This window comes from Aspergillus aculeatus, assembly GCF_001890905.1.
Source record: "Aspergillus aculeatus ATCC 16872 unplaced genomic scaffold ASPACscaffold_5, whole genome shotgun sequence".
NCBI lineage: Eukaryota > Fungi > Ascomycota > Eurotiomycetes > Eurotiales > Aspergillaceae > Aspergillus > Aspergillus aculeatus.
This window is the reverse complement of record NW_017962980.1, coordinates 686,279-703,740: the sequence shown is the minus strand read 5'-3', so window position 1 is coordinate 703,740 and position 17,462 is coordinate 686,279. Positions and strand designations below refer to the sequence as shown.

General features: G+C 51.1%; 7 protein-coding genes across 7 annotated transcripts; 4 read left to right on the top strand and 3 right to left on the bottom strand.

The window, feature by feature from the left end:
- Nucleotides 1–1,278: 1,278 nt before the first annotated feature.
- ASPACDRAFT_26149 (uncharacterized protein) lies at nt 1,279–7,423 on the top strand (the record flags this gene model as incomplete). Its single annotated transcript, XM_020199394.1, has 9 exons — nt 1,279–2,596; nt 3,047–3,478; nt 3,596–4,462; nt 4,565–4,671; nt 4,752–4,812; nt 4,853–5,311; nt 5,496–5,659; nt 5,767–7,083; nt 7,187–7,423. Coding segments are annotated over 9 exons (4,962 nt in total), but the record flags the coding sequence as incomplete, so codon positions are not given.
- ASPACDRAFT_1866805 (uncharacterized protein) lies at nt 7,187–8,624 on the top strand. The gene is made up of 2 exons (XM_020197883.1): nt 7,187–8,173; nt 8,231–8,624. The coding sequence occupies exons 1-2, from the start codon at nt 7,631–7,633 to the stop codon at nt 8,276–8,278; spliced, it is 591 nt and encodes a 196-aa protein (XP_020057705.1). The 5' UTR covers nt 7,187–7,630; the 3' UTR covers nt 8,279–8,624.
- Nucleotides 8,625–9,020: 396 nt separating this feature from the next.
- On the top strand, nt 9,021–9,826 carry ASPACDRAFT_77139 (uncharacterized protein). Its single transcript, XM_020204888.1, has 5 exons — nt 9,021–9,143; nt 9,224–9,280; nt 9,347–9,362; nt 9,441–9,554; nt 9,633–9,826. Exons 1-5 carry the CDS (start codon nt 9,126–9,128, stop codon nt 9,701–9,703), a joined length of 276 nt encoding a protein of 91 aa, XP_020057704.1. The 5' UTR covers nt 9,021–9,125; the 3' UTR covers nt 9,704–9,826.
- Nucleotides 9,827–9,852: 26 nt separating this feature from the next.
- On the bottom strand, nt 9,853–11,732 carry ASPACDRAFT_77136 (zinc-dependent alcohol dehydrogenase). Its single transcript, XM_020204887.1, has 10 exons — nt 11,583–11,732; nt 11,429–11,514; nt 11,287–11,335; nt 11,106–11,187; nt 11,013–11,034; nt 10,870–10,950; nt 10,709–10,808; nt 10,586–10,636; nt 10,458–10,521; nt 9,853–10,391 (listed from the first exon to the last, which is right to left on the bottom strand). The coding sequence occupies exons 1-10, from the start codon at nt 11,723–11,725 to the stop codon at nt 10,020–10,022; spliced, it is 1,050 nt and encodes a 349-aa protein (XP_020057703.1). The 5' UTR covers nt 11,726–11,732; the 3' UTR covers nt 9,853–10,019.
- A 612-nt stretch (nt 11,733–12,344) lies between these two features.
- On the top strand, nt 12,345–13,257 carry ASPACDRAFT_116056 (uncharacterized protein). Its single transcript, XM_020195957.1, has 4 exons — nt 12,345–12,617; nt 12,680–12,792; nt 12,882–12,944; nt 13,082–13,257. Exons 1-4 carry the CDS (start codon nt 12,540–12,542, stop codon nt 13,176–13,178), a joined length of 351 nt encoding a protein of 116 aa, XP_020057702.1. The 5' UTR covers nt 12,345–12,539; the 3' UTR covers nt 13,179–13,257.
- Nucleotides 13,258–13,271: 14 nt separating this feature from the next.
- Nucleotides 13,272–14,389, bottom strand: ASPACDRAFT_77135 (uncharacterized protein). The gene is made up of 3 exons (XM_020204886.1): nt 14,144–14,389; nt 13,853–14,070; nt 13,272–13,731 (listed from the first exon to the last, which is right to left on the bottom strand). The coding sequence occupies exons 1-3, from the start codon at nt 14,333–14,335 to the stop codon at nt 13,458–13,460; spliced, it is 684 nt and encodes a 227-aa protein (XP_020057701.1). The 5' UTR covers nt 14,336–14,389; the 3' UTR covers nt 13,272–13,457.
- Nucleotides 14,390–15,046: 657 nt separating this feature from the next.
- Nucleotides 15,047–17,439, bottom strand: ASPACDRAFT_116051 (trehalose-6-phosphate synthase). The gene is made up of 5 exons (XM_020195956.1): nt 16,804–17,439; nt 16,374–16,734; nt 15,905–16,278; nt 15,490–15,832; nt 15,047–15,430 (listed from the first exon to the last, which is right to left on the bottom strand). The coding sequence occupies exons 1-5, from the start codon at nt 17,096–17,098 to the stop codon at nt 15,373–15,375; spliced, it is 1,431 nt and encodes a 476-aa protein (XP_020057700.1). The 5' UTR covers nt 17,099–17,439; the 3' UTR covers nt 15,047–15,372.
- Between the last annotated feature and the right edge of the window lie 23 nt (nt 17,440–17,462).

The following is a 17,462-nucleotide window of genomic DNA, read 5'->3' as shown; positions in this document are numbered from 1 at the left end:
ATGCTGTAGGTCATGCCATGGATGCCTGCAATCATTTTTGGATCTCTAATCCATGCTTACTGGCCTCTAGAGAAATTGGAATCTTCTCTACTACACTGCACGTCAAACTAACATTGATACTCAAAGCAATGTCTTCTCATTTACTGAAACACCCCTTCTCGCCCTGTCAGGGTCGCATGTCGCTCTTGAGGCTCCCATGAGACCCCATTGCTGGTCACCTCATCGCTGGCTTTACATGTCTTTGCATCAAAGTCAGACTGCCAGACTACTCAACTGAGCCCTCTACCTAGCCATATCTGGGTATATCGAACAGGAAGTCCTACATGTCTTGTTTCAGCTCACCGCTGAGTGTTAAATCATATCCGATGACAGCAAACGAAGACTCTTTGCATTTATTCTGCGCAAGTGAGCTATAGTACTTGACTTACTATGACATTGTTCTCTTACCTTAGTAACACGCATTTATTGACGGCCTACTCAGCCATGAGCAAATAGTTAGTTGACCTTTGGTGCTTTGGCAGTATGTAAATGCAATTCATCACAGCCTTACCGCCCTGTCAGCCTTGGACCCACTTCTTGTATATCAAAGCGGTCCGTGCGCAGATACTCAGTGAATCTGCCCTAATGTATATGATCAGGATAAAGTCAGGAACTGAACATCAGTGACCTCACGTGAAGAAATGTTGAAAATTCCATGTTGCTTCTGCCTAATCCTTTGATAACAACTCAAAAAGCCTGTCCCTCTGTTTGCCCAAACCAACCGCCTCTTTTGTTTGTTCATTTTGATCTCCCCATCCATCCCGTGTTAACCCACACAAATTTCTTTCTACCAACATCATCTGAGCTCGGACTTGAACTTCTTTCTTTCAGAGATTCACGAGACTTTGCAGACACCCCAGCTTCTTGAGCCATGGTTGGGACAGGCCAACCGCCGCTAGGTCCTCCAAGAGCCATGGGATCAAGTAGAGCTCGTCGCGGTCGACGTCAAGTCTCTCGGAATCAAGATCCTGAAATGCAGAGAACTGATGTTCAAGACACAAGACCTCCCCACGGAAACCCTCCACATGGAAACCCTCCACGTGGAAACCCTTCTCGTGGACCAAGACTTATGGTGAGAAGAGTGCAGCGCGGAAATGCTCAAACTTTCCCTGTCGCACCGATCGAGACCAGGTACGAGAATTACAGTGCTGCACTCACAAGTCTTTCTGCTAATGCCTTAGACCTTCTACAAGTTCTAGACTTCAAAGAGCTAGCCGAACTCTACCTCCACACACTCAGGAGCCACTTTCAGCACCGCAGATCAAAGACATTCTTGAGAAGGGGCTGTTCATGATCGAGCGAAGCTCAGATGAACGTCAGGATTTTATCAAGAGTCTTGCGACAGAAGAAGGACTTGCTGTTGTTCGACAAATTGTTGAGACAGAGTTTGCCAAGTCATATAGTGTCCTTGGTCTAATGTTTCACGTTCACGGTATCCTCTTTCTTCAGCTTATCACGAATGACAGACTTTTGTCATCCCTTGCGCTCGAACGTCAAGTGGGAACCATTTATAACGTGATCTATGGACCCAGCGGACGTCGTGCTGTTACATTCTTCACTCAAGTGACAGAGCACGTTATTCGCATGAAACCTGAATCAAGCACTGCCAATGAGAGGTCAATGAACAATGACGTGTCTGAATTCGAAGAAACACTGCTGCTTGTTGCAAAGGCTTTTCTTACCACTTTGACCTTGAACCAAGAGGCTGCCATTCAAGCTGCGTTTGCGCCTATTGTTGAAAGTCTTTGTACCTGTTATAGAGACGAAGATATCTTCAGTGGCGTTGCCTCTCATAGCATGCGGTGGGCTCATGACAATATCATAAAGCTGAAAGATGTCTTGTCCATGGGCGAGTCGCTCAATCGCTCCACAGCCGTCTCTTTTCATCATGATACTCAACATAAGCTACCGAAGGCCAAAGAGTTTCAAGTCGACTTACCAGGCGAGCTATCTGCTCATGGGCCTCGACACGACAATGATCACGCCTCTATCCCACACATCCGCCTGCTCCCAACAATAAACGAAATCTTTTCTCTCGAGCGAGCAGAATTTCTCCCAGCGAGAGATCCGGTATTTGATACATTGGATCAACATGAGACTGGTATTCGCCGGCTTCTCGATAGCCAGTTTCGCCTGCTGCGTGAGGATACCGCTGGCTTGCTCCGCGACTCAATTCGTTTGATTTTGCACAACTGGGATGTCCTCGTGCATCAGCCAGATTGGCGCTTGAAGCGAAGGATCTTTCGTGATAGTGGCATCACACCTGCGCGTATCTATCTTGGGGTGAATGTCCGGCAGGTCCGAGCGGGTGGAAAGAAGGGCATTGAAGTTGATCTCGAATTTGACCAGCCTTCAAGACTGAAAGTCATGAGCCCAGCCCGACGCAAGCAATGGTGGCAGAACTCTCAAGCCTTGAAGGAGAGTCCAGTGGTTCTTGCTCTAGTCGACGGTGAAGATCATACAAACGTCTCTGTAACTTTCTTTCAAGTTGCTAAAAGAGATGTCAACCTCAACGCCAATCCACCTGCTTCACGAGAACATGTGCCCACACCCGTCAGTGGTCTCGTTGCTAGTGCTACGCGCGCTTCGATCAGCCTCAGATTGACGAACCACGTTCATGAAACGGAGCTCTCAAATGTTTTCAATTTTGCACTCTTCAAGAACAATACAAAGCCGCTTTTGTTGGCCGAGTTTCCAGCTGTGCTTTTGAACTCATTTGATGGTGTCTTACAATGCTTGCAAGCTCAGTATGCACGCCCAGAGCATCTACCGTTCGCCACCTGGATTGTCCCTCGCCCAGATTGGAATGCCAGAAAGCAGAATGTGTCGATTGATACCGTGGAACAATATGTTACCGTGCCCCCGCCAGCCTATCTTGATGTCCACAAGTCTCTGGATCTATCCTCCCTTTTTGGAGACCCAATTGCGGATGACAGCACTGATACAAGCAGAAGCAGCGATGACCCTACCCCATCCTTCTCTCTCCAAGACGACCCAGCGTGGGTAGCAAATGAGCTTGCGAATACAACAAGCCTCGATAAGGGTCAGGCGACGGCGTTAGTCTGGGCCCTCCGCCGCGAGATCGCACTCATACAAGGACCGCCGGGAACAGGAAAGTCATACGTCGGCATACAGCTGGCCAAGTGCTTGTCAGCGAACCGGGATTTGCTTGACCTTGGTCCGATATTATGTGTATGTTACACTTCCCACGCGCTCGATCAATTTCTGCAAGGTCTTCTCAATGCAGGAATCACAAGCATTGTGCGCCTTGGCCCGCGGAGCGCATTTCCACACTTGGAAGCACTATCTATCGATAGCCATAAACAGGCTGATCGAGGGCCATTTATCCGGGCTTATAATAATCAGCGGAATTCCCACCATGATAAACTCAAGGAAATCACGGCGGAACTCGAACAAGTATGCAAATCGATGGAGACCGGTGGCATGGAGATGACGCTGTGGTTCGTCAAGAAGCGCTTCCCATTTGAAGCAGAACGTATCACAGCTGTCGATCCCGACCGAAGTGAGGTCGAGGCTTTCAGGCTTTGGACACAAGGTGATGATGCTAGTGCTTGGGTGGAGATCGATGGGCCGCGTTCTCCCGAAGAACTTTTGCAGGCCGATGTGTGGACACTCTCGCCGGCAGAACGCATGCGCTTGCATGACTTTTGGCATGAGGGAGCACGCGATGAACTTCGGAAAGTCTTCTCGTCCTTAGTGAAAGCATACTACAGGCAGAAGCAGAACTTGACCGCCATATATCACGCGGCCGAAGCTCGCATGCTGCAAGGATTCCAGGTCATAGGTGTCACGACTACGATGTTGGCGAATCTCTCGTCCCAAATTCGTGGCGTTCAGGCTAGAGTCTTGATTTGCGAGGAGGCTGGAGAGGTACTCGAATCTCATGTTCTGACCGCGCTATTGCCATCGGTGCAGCATGCCATTCTGATCGGAGATCACCTTCAGCTTCGTCCACGGATCAGCACCCTCAGACTTTCCATGAGTTATGACCGTGAAGGAGCAAAATACGGCCTCGATGAATCACTGTTCGAGCGACTCGCGAATAGTCATTTTGGAGGCAATGATGGCGACGAAGGACAGACGGGAGGGCGTCGATTCCCTGTTACGCAATTGAATATCCAGCGACGCATGCATCCTTCAGTTGCTAATCTAGTTCGCGAAACGCTCTATCCGAAGTTGCAAGATCATATTTCCACAACTATGTATCCTGCTGTTGCGGGAATGAAGCACCGACTATTTTGGCTTGACCATCGAAATACAGAAAATGATGGTGACCCTTCAGATCCTATGCATAGCAAGTCTAATACATGGGAAGTCCACATGGTGATATCGCTCGTAAGGCATCTTCTGAGACAAGGAAAGTATGGTCCTGGTGAGATCGCTGTCCTGACACCATACGTCGGTCAATTGAGAATGCTTAAGGATATTCTTGAACAGGAGATGACGCTTATAATTGGTGAGAGAGATGCTGAAGGACTGGGTGAGGCGGAGGTTACAGAAACAGCCAATGAGCCTAGCGGTCGTGGTGAAAGATGCCTCCAGGGACAACGTGTTGTGAGCAAGCGTAGCTTGCTTGACGCTCTGAGACTGTCAACGGTTGACAATTTCCAAGTACGTTAGATCTGTACCACCTTCGGCTTGTCTTCACTTCACTGTGTTGCGCACCAAATTAACAATGAGTTCAATTAAAGGGCGAGGAGGCAACCATTGTTATTGTTTCCCTGGTCCGAAGCAACAGGTTCAGAAATTGCGGTTTCCTTAAGTCACCGAACCGCATCAATGTTCTACTAAGGTAAGCATGTTCGAGAAAATCAAGTTAAGATTGGACAACCGTCGCTGATATTCCCCCCCCCCAGTCGTGCAAAACATGGCATGTACCTCATTGGCGATGCAAACACGGCATCAACAGCGCCGATGTGGGCGTCTGTCATCGAGCTGCTCGAAAAGAACGAGAACATTGGACCGTATCTCGAGCTCGACTGCGAGCGCCATTCCCACAATATCATGCAGGTCTCGTGTCCCGATGATTTCTCCATTAAGTCCCCGGAGGGTGGTTGCGCGGAGACATGCGGCTTGAGACTGAACTGCGGGCATACTTGTGTGCTTAAATGTCACTCATCCAAACAGCACAAAGCAGTCAAATGCCTTCAAAAGTGCTATCGAATGAGCCGGTGCGGTCATCCATGCGCGAAGAAGTGCTACGAGCCATGTGGCCCATGTACCGCCCCTGTCTGCAACGTCATGCTACCTTGTGGTCATAGGATAGACAAGGTTGAATGCTCACGCATGAGCAGACTTGACACTGTGCAATGCACAGCAGAGCTTATCGTTAAATTGCCCTGGTGTGATCACAGCTTCAAGGTTCAATGCCACGAGAAGGAGAAACCCATGAAGTGCTCCCTTCAGTGTGGACTGGAATTACCATGCGGGCATAGTTGTCAGAAAATATGCTCCTCCTGTCGAGTCCAAAGGAAGGAAGTTACTGTTCTTGATCATGGTAAATGCATCAGTGTTTGTCGCAAGGGCTTCACAAATTGCACGCATTCCTGTGACCGTATATGTCATCCTGCAACGGCATGCTTGCCTTGCCGCCGCCCGTGTGAAGTACACTGCAAGCATAGCCGATGTTTTAAGACGTGCAAGGAACCGTGTCCTCCGTGCGCGGAGCTATGTGACTCTGGCTGCGAACACCGCGAAGCTTGCAAGCTCCCCTGTGCCGTTCCATGTGAAAACAATCCATGCAGTCGACGTTGCGAGAAGAGATTGAAGCCGTGTGGACACCAGTGCCCGGGAATGTGTGGAGAGCCCTGTCCACCTTCGCAGTTCTGTCAAATCTGTGCTCCACAAGAAGTCCTGCAACAGCAGGTTGACCTTCTGGAGTTTAAGACCTACAGAGAGATTGACCTGGATGCATCGCCCCTAATCTTTCTCCCGTGCAACCACTTCTATACCGTTGCTTCCCTGGATGGACTTTTAAGTATGAATGATTATTTCAATATTAATGCGTCTACAGGCGAGATAATTGGAGCTAAGCCTGCACATTGGGAGATGATGCCCGGGTCAGCGCTGAAGGGCTGCCCAGAGTGCCGTCGCCCCCTCAGAGACATCAACCGATACAGTCGTATCTTGAAAAGATTTCTGCTGGACGAGTTTACCCGCAAGTTCGTCATTTTGGCCAGTGCACAGCATGCCGAACTCGCAGACAAGATTGTTCGCTTCGAGAAGCAAATTGACGATTCACGGGCCGAGTTCCTCAAGTATTGGATCCATGAAACTGGTGGCTCGAAGAGCAATGACCAAGCTAGAGGCGCGGTACAAGCTTATCGAGCTGCAGGAATTGGCCTGGTCAAGAAGGTGAAGGAATACGTCAAGTCTGTTGCAACCGCGGAACAGCCGCTAGGCAAGTTGAACGACATGCTCGCGTCTGCTACTTCACGCCAAAACGAAACTACAAGCACAAAGCCCATCCCTAATAAATTGGCCATACAAACCGGGTTCGGATTGCGTGGACAGGTCCTCGGGCTCAGACTCGGCTGGGTCGCACTCCGCGATTGGGATCACATTTGCAGCAACCGGAACGTGGATCACCGCATCCGTAATAACCTAGTTCAACTGACGGCCAGTCACATCAAGTCTCTGATTGAAAAGTGTCTTTCGCTGAAGCAGCCCACCATGAAGGCCAATCTACTTCAAGAACGAGTCGAAGCTGGGATCTACTTTGCTCTGTTTTCCATGCTTTCGTTGAGCAACATGCGAGCACTCGGCAAGACTGTCGAGATGGATACCGAGAACAAGACCCGCCAGCGTGCCCAAGACGACCTGGCGTTCTGTGAAAGTTTGTGCAACAAGTCGCCGAGGCTCCTGGGTTACCTGATGGATGATATCAAAGACGCACGGAGGACTATCAATGATGGGGCGTTCTATGCTCTGGTGACCAGCGAGGAGAAACGCCAGGTGTACAGAGCAATGGCGGAGCAGTTCGCAGGTACGGGGCATTGGTACTATTGCCAAAACAATCACCCAGTAAGTGTCTGTCTTTTCAAGGCTGAAGTACAATGTCGTGCTTTTGTTTCATCACCCACCATTCTGTGCTACTCACAGAGTTGCTAATGTATTCATCTTATAGTTCACCATTGGCGAATGCGGCATGCCCATGGAGGAGGCCCGATGTCCCCAGTGCGAGGCCCCAGTTGGAGGGTTGAACCATCAGCTCGCTGAAGGCGCGAGACCAGCCGAGGATATGGACCGGGAATTTGGCGAGACAGAACTCACCGAGCAGGACATCAGGGAGGGGATGATAATGGAGGAGCTGAGAGAAGAAATGGTGGCCGGTGGAGTAGAAGGAAATCTGATCGAGATGTAAAACAGAGGACGAAGAAACACTCGGTACTGTTTTGGAAGAGGTCATCAGAAAACGCCAGTCATGAAGGATGGGGTAGTGGAATAAATTGCAAGAACATGTGACTTATTTTGGGAAGGTAGAATGAATCTAGAGTGCTGAGGATTTGTCGTGCCCCTCCATCCCTCCTCCATCCTACATCCACCAACCCACCCATCTCTGAGCTGTCAAATGCCCCTCCTTCCATGCGGCATTTTTCTCTCATCTCTGCCCCTCCCCCTTCGCCTCTCCACCACCATTCTAATACCACACATATCATGTTCGAGCATGAGCATTGGAGCATGCAAGAATTTCCCCCCAGCGCGTACAGCGGGAAAAGAATGTGGCAGCCTTATCAGGCGAGGGGATGAGCGGAGCCCAGCGGCTAGGGCGAAAAGCAAATTAAACTCGACCGAGAGTGCCTTGCATGCAGCTAGCTGCCTACAGCTGCAGCTTTGTTCCCCTCCATTCCACGTTTACTTTCCGCCTTCTGACCTCAACTGGGAAGAGAAATTGACGATCGCTCCCAAGCTTCGCTTCTGGGCTTTCCAGGTTCCGACATCCCCGGCCAGATTGGATCGATATGATACGCGCAACGGTTACGGGGATCTTATGCAGAAGAGGGAGGGGGCCTGTGTTGTGCGGGAGGTGCAAGCTGCTACTGCCTGCGGATACGACGATAGATGGGTAAGTGTCTCTTGCTTCGCTGTGGGTGGTTGTGCTGTTGATGTTGAGGTAGGCTGCTCATGTTGACTAAGAACGACTCGAGGACTGACTAGAGTTCCTTCCAAGAACACACCAGAAAGCGAGAAGCTGAAGATGTTGGGATACAGGACCTGAGACTGCTAATTTAGAAGAGGGGCCGAATGGCATCACACTGATACGACCGCGCTCTAGATAGACGGTTCTTGTTACGAGTGCAATCGAAACAGACGAGCCATAACCCCCACCACTCAATTCGAACCCCTTCGTATGGCTGCCTTCGCCTACACACGCCCCTCCTCTATCCACCGCCCACCATCCACACCTGTTTTCCTTCTACCCGCCGATCTCATTTGAGCTCTTGCTCGTCGCAGACAACAGGCCTCTCAGACACATACATGATGCAGCAGCAGCAACAGCAGCAGCAGGCCATTTGGGCATTTCGACATGCAGCATACAGCTCGACCACCTGATAACATTTTACCTACCTACTTACCCACCAACCCTGCAGTCCACATACGCAAAACTCAATTCCCTCACCGTGATAGGGCTGATAGAGCTCCAAGGTACCTCCAGCTACTCTGCCTGGAAGTATACCTGCACGAGCTTCCGATTCACTGTGGACCCAGCTGTGTTCCCACGCTTACAGCTGCTGGATGCTTGCTGTACGCTGTATGCTAAAATGCCCAAACTGGATCCTGCCACGCAAGAAAGCAAGCAGCTCTCTGTACATGCAGTGGACCTTTGACACCTCACCTCCACCCCAAGGCAACTGAATATCGAGGGTTTTGGAGGGGTAGGAGTGGGATGTATTCAACCCACTATCTATATCGATGCCGTAGACGAGACCAGAAGAATAGGGATATAAACCCCCTCGAGCACCCAGCTGGATCACCTCTTCCATCCCAAGCCATCCCAGCCAACGGAGCATCGAACAGTCTTCTTCAATCCAAAGCATCCTCAATCCGGAATAACATCATTCAAAATGGTCCAGGACGCTAAGGTGAACAGCTCTTCCTCATTTCCAGATACCCTCAAAATCAAAACAAGAAAAGACAAGCTGACGACTTCCCGTGGAAAAAGAACCTCTACTACTCCCTGGACTGGTTCCAGCAGATGAAGAAACAGTACGACGAAGCGGTAGGTTTCTACAATGACCGGTGCTGCACGGACTCCTGACGCTGACTATGTGCCTGCTTCGCCCAGTCCTCCGACCGCTGCTGTGAGTCTTGAACCCACCCACTTAATCCGTCCTTTGTGCACGCGGAAGGGAAATGAAGTTGGCTAACCACAACTCCAGTGGGCATGTCCTTTGACGAGGCCGCCCGCCACATCTCCAAGGATGGACTTTCCATGACCGCCGATGAGGCCAAGGAGTTCGACGAGAACCACGACGGCAGCATCAACTTCGAGGGTAGGTGCTTCTTTTCATGCTTCTTTTCATGAAATTCTTTTCAGCCAGGTACAGAGCTAACAGCTGATGGATACAAAGAGTACCTGACCATGCGCTTCAAGTACGATGCCCTCCGCGAGGGCAACATGCGCGGCCGTCTCCTCGCATAAGCGTACAGACATTGAAACGCAAATGCACATACAACGCTGGAAGGGTGGGAGGGATCAAGACTCTATTCCCTTATATACATAGATCAAGACCCCAGCGGCATGATAATGACATGACAACGAATCAACACTTATACTCACTGCTTCCTTAGCGTAGAACAGAACTGAGAGAGACTCTAGGAATAGTAAGCTATTAGCAAACCCTCACCCCACCCAGCACAGAAAAGAATGATCGCCAAAGCAACCCTTTAAACCCCAAAAGAGGGAAAGCATCTCCAGCAGCCCCACCCCCATAATAAAGATATAGAGCCCAGCCCCCCTAAGCAGGAATCCTCAACACCGCCCTCCCCTCCACCGCAAACCGCCCCAACAACCCCGCCACCTCATTGATCTCCCCCAGCTCAAACACCGTCACATGGGTGACCACCTTCCCCGCGACCGCCATCCGCAGCAGCGCCTGCATCTCATCCTCGGTGCCCACGGCGCTGCCCACGATCCGGTACCCGCGGTCCACGCACATCAGCGGCGAGATGGGGAGGTGGTAGTCCGGCCGAGGCAGGCCCACGCAGACCAGGGTGCCGACGGGTCGGAGGAACTCCACGCTCTGCTCGTAGGCCTTTTCCAGGCCGACGACCACGATCACGGCGTGAGCGCCGATGCCGTCGGTCAGGGATTGGATGTGGGCTGTGGGCTGCATTTCGGGTTCTTAGTTTTCATGACGACAAGATTTAGTAGATGGTGGGTAAAAAACTCATACGTCGTCGCTAAAGTCCACAAATGCCGCCGCGCCGGACTGCATGCAGATGTCTCGCTTGGCTGCGCTGTAAGCTTGTTAGCTGGGAATTCATTGTTCGGCTGGAAAGGTGAGAGGTGAGAGAGACTTGCCTATCCACGGCAATGATCCTGTAGCCCATTTCCTTGCCGATTTGGATTCCTCTATCCGCCGGGAGCAGTTAGTACACCGTGTATGCTGGATTAGAGGGGAGGAGAGAGAATGGGGAGGGATACAGATGACCAAGTCCCCCGCCGGCACCCATGATCACCACCCAATCGCCCTTGTCGCAGTATTTGTCTAGCTTGTTCAATGCGCCGTACATGGTGAGACCAGCTTGAGATAGACTCATTAGATATAAAGCAAGCATGTACATGGAAGGAGGGGAAAGCTATACCACACAGCAACGGGGCAACATACTCCGGCTTCAGGTTCTCCGGAATCGGAGACACGAAGTCGGCGGGTGAGACGACGTACTCTATAAGAACCTTAGATCAGCCATTCACCCGAACAACCCGAACAAAAAAAGGATCAACTCACGCTGAAACGTCCCTGGCACACTCTGAGTCATAAATGGTTAGTCTTTTCAGAACTCCACCCCAAATGAGAAAGCGATATATCATGAACACATACCCGCCCCGAATTCATCTGATTCGGACAATTGGTATACTGGACCTTGCACGTCGGACAGTCGTTGCAACTACTCCATAGCCATCTATGAAACAACAAGAAGAGTCAGCATATATACCAAGCAATCTTACCCCCTCCACACCAGTAAACGGAAAGCAAATCCGATGAGACGGAGGGAACAGACTTGACACCAACGCGCATCCCCAGCATATCACTCGGGGCATTCGGACCGACTATAGTTGAATGCACACAATCAGCCAACCACCTCTCATCCTCGCACACGATACAACAGCGCCAGAAAGAAAGTCACGAAGGAGAGGACACACGCTTAACCACCCTCCCCACCCCCTCATGCCCAACCACATTAACACTCAACGGCAATTCCCCATAAATGCAATGCAGATCGGAGTGACTAGCAAGTATGTAATCAGTCCCAGTGCCCAGTCCGGGGCATGAAAGACCGGAAAAAGGCGAACGCACCAGAAACCAGTACACTCCAGCTTAATCAAAACCTCACCGTCAGCCGGCTCGGGGACGGGGACATCATGCCGCAGTTCCAGTTGCGCGTGCGGGCGTGGATTCTCGATCCAGGCGGCAGTCTGGACTTGCGGGATGGAAGTCATTTTCTTTTTGTTATGGGAGACGGGGGGAGATGCTTTCGATGGGTTGTGTATAGGTGAGTGGAGAGCAAGGAGCAGGGAACTGAACGTGGAAGTTGTCTATGATCGCAGCTTCGATTTGGTTCTGCGGGGGGAGACCCGTATAATGGGGAACGGACGGATCGAACTCGGCAATCGCGATCCCGATTTCTAGTGCCGATAGCGGAGATACGGGTTTGTCGATCATGGCGGACGTGGGGGGAGGAGGTGGTGGGGTATAGCCGGTGAGGGGGGGTTCTTCAGGATCGATCGATCGGTTCCATTCGCTGAGGCTGGCCCAGGGTAGAGGAGATTCGATATTTGATGATTCTGCAGCATAGTATGCGTTCGAAGCTGAATTGGTTTGGAAATATTCCAAGGGAAAGGTAAGCTGAATAGGAAGTTGATTGTTAGACAGTTATCGCCCTCCCCCCAAGTCAACCAGCTGCATAGAAGCAGGTGCAACAGATACGATACCTGATATCTGCTTTGAATCATCTTTCATTATATTATGACCTCAGACTCTGAGACATACATAGTAGCACGGATATTTATAGTGCCCGCATAAGCACTAACGACCAGTAGATGAGTTTACACTTGACCCCCTACTCCTCCGTGCACTCTCGGGGCAAAGCTATATCAATAGTCCTTATAACTCTTCCAGCAGCGCATATATACTAAGCCCCTACGCTACCTACAACCTCCAACTTCAAAATCCCATTCTACCTTCAGCCTCACAAAACCTGCACCAAATATAGCGTCATCACACAAAACCGAAACCATGAAACCCAGCCCCATCATGCTCCCACTATCCTCCCTCCTCCTGCTACCAATCCCCATACCTCTCATCCTCGCAGCCGCCACCTTCGTTGACCTCGTACCAGCTCCTGACCCCATTCCCCCACCTAGAAGTCATCTCTAACGTCGAACATGAAAAAGGAAGTAAGCTTCTACGGCTCCACCCTGGGGATCCCTGACTCCACGGCCTCCGTGCAAGTCCCCATCGGCAACCGCTCCGTGGTGCCGGCCACCTGTACGGATCTCCCTCTGACGTAGGTTCTTCTCACTCCTTGGGTATACCGTCTTGGTCGCTTTCGCTCTTTTCGGGAACGGGGGACTTGGCTGATTGATGTGCTGCAAGGGCGTACAATGCGACATTGTTACCGCAGGATCCTCCGGTTGAAGTCGAGTGTTATCTTCTTGGGTGCGTTATTTGCTTTGTTCTGTTGTGCTGTGCTAGGTTGTGCACTGAGGCCACTGGGTGGCGGGTACAGCTGGGCTATGAGAAGGAAGGGTGCTGGTCTGGGGGATATGAGCTGACAAAAGTGCTGCATGAACTAGGCTACCCTGTCGGGATGTTGTGGGGACGATTTCGACGGAAGATACTTTTATCAAGCTGCTGAATCCGGCGAGGGCGGTGCAATGTTATCCCGAGTAAGTACTAGGTCATTGGAAGGGAGGTGTAGTTGGGGATTGGAGAGATTATAGACGGTCCATCCAGTCTACTGGGTATGGATAACATGCTTGTCGATATCATATAGCTTCAATTGAATGAGCACGGTATACATAACCAATTTGCATAGGCAAAGCTCTAACGCCCACTTCCCATCTCATCAATTTGCGGAGCAAGCAAGCAACAGTCTATCTGAGCCACAAACAACAAGTCAAAAGTCCAAGCCTGAACTCATACAACCTCTCTTTGAACACTCACAACCACCTAGTTAGATTGATTCACCTTCGACGCCAGAAACTCTGCTGCATCTTTTGCGTACAAACCGTACGTCGTATGAGGCGGCGTTACAATCAAGATATTGTCGCACACCACATCGCCCGGTGCGCAATACACCTTGGTTCGGTCCTGCGGGTAGCCCGGGATGCCCCCGCGGTCCTGGATGTTGCGCGTGTACCCGAACAGCACCACCCCATTGATCCTGTTGCGGACCTCGTGCTTGACGTCTTGAATTGCGTAGTCGATGACGGCGGTGCCTTGACTGTGACATTCCCTTGCGTCAGCTGTGAGCTTGTGAGAGGGTGTTGGGGGGGGGGGTGGAAAGAGCAAGAAGGTAAGAAAGACGAGCTCTTGATTTGACAGATATGTAGATGAAGGCATACCTGTATCCACCCGCCACTACCTGAGTGTTCGGGCACTTGGTAGTCGCCAGCTCGAGCATGGTGGCCGCTGACGCGATGGATTTCGCATCCGTGTTCGGAGAAAGCCAGTTTTGAGGGAAGCTGGCGGTGTACATGCCATCGACACCCTGGCAGGCAACTTGATTCGGACTGATTCGCTCTTTCAGCGTAGCGCAGAGAAGAGGGCCGATGACCGCGCCCTGTGTTGGTGTCAGTTCGGGTCAGGGGAGCGTGCATTGAGGCGGCAACTCAAGGAAAAGGGATCTTCCTCACCATGTTGCCCACTTCCCCGGATCCACGAACAAAGATCAAGGTGAAGTCCTTGCAAAGACCGCTCATAATATCATTCGCATCGGTGGGGGATTGACGAGCCTGAAGGTGGTCGGCCTCCGGCACAGGCAGAGGATTTGCTACAGCCAGCGAACCAAAGACAACACCGACAAGCAGCCACTTAAAACTGGCCATTCTCTTGAAAAGATGAGAGATAGAGTCGAATATGAACTGAGAGTTGAATCTGACGGGTCGTCGTTTATCCTGTCAAAAAAAGAGATTCAGCGCGAATATATATTGCCCACTAATCATGGTAGCACAATGGATTGGCTCAGAGCCAGCGGTGATCTATCCCAGACCCGGTAACAAGGTCGCTTTCGTCTGTGGCGACTACTTAAGGACATCGCCGATTCGAAGATGACCTGGACCGAGAGGAATCAGGTTTAGTTTCAGGGGGCGGATGTGGAAAGTTGGGAGGGAGACCTGTGTGCCCCGAGGCAAGGAAATCAAGGTAAATAAACCCCGGGGAGAGCTTACTCGAGCACCGATCCATAGAACAACATGAAATATTTCGGGGCTCAGGCAATGCGGAAACAGCCGACCCACTGTCGGACCCCAAGCCAAAACCGCGTGTATGGGTATATTCCCTGGTCAACTTGGGTCGGTCATGTGGTCAAGGGTAAAGGATAAAGAAATCTCCCACGGTCTGAGTGTTATCAAGATCCTGTTTTTGACACATGGGTAGAGTTTTTGCTGACACGGTCAGATTTTTCTGCTTCAAAAAGCCTAAATCGCTGTTCATATACGTAGCCAGAAACCTTTATGGAAATCAACAGATCTCTGCTGTCTTTCTGGTACCTTCTCAATGAATTTAGGGCAATGATGACAGTAAGCAGTTGCAGTAGACCCGCGGTTTCAGGCATTAGTCCAGGAATGTTGTCGCCTTGGGTGCCGAGCTTTGGTCAGAGAAGAGTCTGCCTGGATACGTCAGTTGAGTTTTGCTCTCGCTGACCCCTGTCTAAAAGGCCCTCCATGCTTCCTGTACCACGAAATTCCGAAAGTAACAAGAAGGGCGCTCTACAAGCAAAGGAGAAAAAAAGCATATGCACAGCATTGGCATGGAGACCAGTCGATCACATGTTTCGCTTTGTACGTACAACATCACCGCACTTCATTATGTGTATATCAACGTGTCATGTACTTTTAAACCATCGGCCTGCTCGGATTGACTCTCACGAGCTCGTCAAGCGTCCATACAGCGTGCTAATAAAGGTCTCTCCCCATTTCGCACTATTCAAACCATCGATTAGTAAACGTCATGACCCACGAACCAGAGCTAGAAAACTCACCTAGTGTTTGTCTCAATAAACTTTCGCAAAGTCTCGTAGTTCTTCTCTCGGTCCTCATCGCCCATGGTCACGGCCTTGTGAAGGGCATCGACCATTTCCGCCATGTTGGCCGGGTGGAAGGTCAGACAGCCCTCTTTCATGAACGACGCCGCTCCAGCGAACTCGGACAGGACCAGCACACCGTGTCGTTGCGCCTGGCACGCCACGTATTCGAACGATACCAAGTTCATACCATCGCGCGTAGATGTGAGGAGACACGCGTCCGCGACTGAGTACAATGCCGTCAGCTCGCTGAAGTTGACGGATCGGTGCATGTAGATCAGTGGACACCCGTCGGCCGTTGCTGCAGAAAAGAGTCGCTTAGCTAGGACCCCAGACAGTCGTGAAGCAGTTCAAAATGAGTAAAAAAACTCACAGTGCTTTCCATTGATCCTTCCCGCAATGGTGCTGATTTCCGTCTCCAGATCCTGATACTCCTTGACATCTTCGCGACTCGGCACGGCCACTTGGATCAACACCACCTTGTTGCTGAGCTCCGGGTGCTGGTCCAGGAACGTGTCGTATGCCTTCAGCTTCTGCGTAAGCCCCTTGATGTGGTCCAACCGATCCACCCCGATAATGATCTTCATGCCCTTGTACCGCTCCTGCAGCTCCTTGATGCGTTTCTGCACATCATCGTTCGCCTGCGAGTCCGCGAACTTCTGCGGATCGATCCCGACAATGAATTTCTCCACCACAACCTTCCGACCTCTGTACTCGATCTGTCCGGGGGTATCGGTTTTTGCGCCACTGTCACACACCACAGACAGTGTTAGCACTAGCTCCAAGTGTGGTTTTCCAGTAAACATGAAGAGCGAAGAAAAGGGACAGAAGAGGAAACGCACAGTGCCTCGGCAGAGTGAATCATGTTCTGCTTGTACTCCTCCGTATGGAACCCGATCACATCACTGGCAAGCATCCCATCCAGCAGATCCTTCTGCACTGGCAGACTTCTCCACCAGTCGCCCGCAGGGAAGGGGGTGTGCAGGGAGAACCCAATCGCGCAGTTCTTGTCCTTCAGCCGGTCGCGCAGCAGCCGAGGTAGAAGCATGAGATGATAGTCGTGCACCCAGATTAGTGTGCCCGGAATGGCCTTCTCGGCGATCGTGTCGGCGAAGATCTCGTTGACGCGTTTGTACGACTCCCAGGGGCCTTCTTCGAAGGAGACACCAGACTGGTAGTGTAGACTAGGCCAGAGGATCGAGTCTGTAGGACGGGTTAGCTTGACTTGGGTTCAAATAGGAAAGAGACACAGGAGGAAAAAGTGCTGCCTACTGGAGAAGTTGTTGTAGTGATCGTGCGCCAACTCATTGTCTAGGAAGATCGGAATCGCGTTGTGTTCGTCCAAGCTCTTGCGAAGCGACTCCCGGTCCTTCTCTTCGGCGACGTCAAGGCCTGGCCAGCCGAACCAGCTGAATTGGGTGGTTTTAGTGAGACCCGACAGTGAGGTGACCAGGCCGCCGCCCGACAGGGAGGTTTGGTAGGAGCCCTCATCAGCCTTCTTGACCGAGAGGGGGAGACGGTTGGAGACGACGAAGAGGTTTTGCTTGGTGCTTTCTCTGCGCGCCATGATGGACACACGACTGAGTGGATTGAGATAGTTGAGATAGCGTAGAGGTGTGCTATGTGATACTGTTGTTCTCGGCAAACCGATCTGAACGGTGGTGAAACGGTGTCAAAAAGGAAATAGAGAAGTAGATAAGGCTGATATAGTTTGATGTACAGATGTAGTATGCAATACGTCAGGATGAAGGCACGGAGCCACGGACTTTGACCCTCAATTGTCCTTGCGGGCTGGCATCAGCTTATGTCTCGGCAACATCCCTGGAAGATGCGCCCAACCAATGACTACTTGAAATTGGATCAACTGTCACGGCAATCTCCCGAGCGTGAAAGAAAGCTGGATGCTGGGTGGTTGATGCAAGTGCTCATAC

Excerpts from the sequence above, each read along its gene's own strand:
- ASPACDRAFT_77136 (XM_020204887.1), bottom strand. The coding sequence starts at position 11,725 with ATGACTTCCATCCCGCAAGTCCAGACTGCCGCCTGGATCGAGAATCCA. Across the intron at positions 10,637-10,708 it reads GGCGGGGGACTTGGTCATCT|AGGAATCCAAATCGGCAAGG; the intron begins GTATCCCTCCCC and ends CCCGGCGGATAG. Across the intron at positions 10,522-10,585 it reads AGGATCATTGCCGTGGATAG|CGCAGCCAAGCGAGACATCT; the intron begins GCAAGTCTCTCT and ends ACAAGCTTACAG.
- ASPACDRAFT_1866805 (XM_020197883.1), top strand. The coding sequence starts at position 7,631 with ATGCCCCTCCTTCCATGCGGCATTTTTCTCTCATCTCTGCCCCTCCCC. Across the intron at positions 8,174-8,230 it reads GTTGTGCTGTTGATGTTGAG|AACACACCAGAAAGCGAGAA; the intron begins GTAGGCTGCTCA and ends GTTCCTTCCAAG.
- ASPACDRAFT_116056 (XM_020195957.1), top strand. The coding sequence starts at position 12,540 with ATGCTCCCACTATCCTCCCTCCTCCTGCTACCAATCCCCATACCTCTC. Across the intron at positions 12,618-12,679 it reads CCGCCACCTTCGTTGACCTC|GAAGTAAGCTTCTACGGCTC; the intron begins GTACCAGCTCCT and ends AACATGAAAAAG. Across the intron at positions 12,945-13,081 it reads GTCGAGTGTTATCTTCTTGG|GCTACCCTGTCGGGATGTTG; the intron begins GTGCGTTATTTG and ends TGCATGAACTAG.
- ASPACDRAFT_77135 (XM_020204886.1), bottom strand. The coding sequence starts at position 14,335 with ATGGCCAGTTTTAAGTGGCTGCTTGTCGGTGTTGTCTTTGGTTCGCTG. Across the intron at positions 14,071-14,143 it reads CCGGGGAAGTGGGCAACATG|GGCGCGGTCATCGGCCCTCT; the intron begins GTGAGGAAGATC and ends ACACCAACACAG. Across the intron at positions 13,732-13,852 it reads GTAGTGGCGGGTGGATACAG|TCAAGGCACCGCCGTCATCG; the intron begins GTATGCCTTCAT and ends GGAATGTCACAG.
- ASPACDRAFT_77139 (XM_020204888.1), top strand. Across the intron at positions 9,555-9,632 it reads CGGCAGCATCAACTTCGAGG|AGTACCTGACCATGCGCTTC; the intron begins GTAGGTGCTTCT and ends ATGGATACAAAG.
- ASPACDRAFT_116051 (XM_020195956.1), bottom strand. The coding sequence starts at position 17,098 with ATGGCGCGCAGAGAAAGCACCAAGCAAAACCTCTTCGTCGTCTCCAAC. Across the intron at positions 16,735-16,803 it reads TCACTACAACAACTTCTCCA|ACTCGATCCTCTGGCCTAGT; the intron begins GTAGGCAGCACT and ends CCCGTCCTACAG. Across the intron at positions 15,833-15,904 it reads AAGGATCAATGGAAAGCACT|CAACGGCCGACGGGTGTCCA; the intron begins GTGAGTTTTTTT and ends TCTTTTCTGCAG.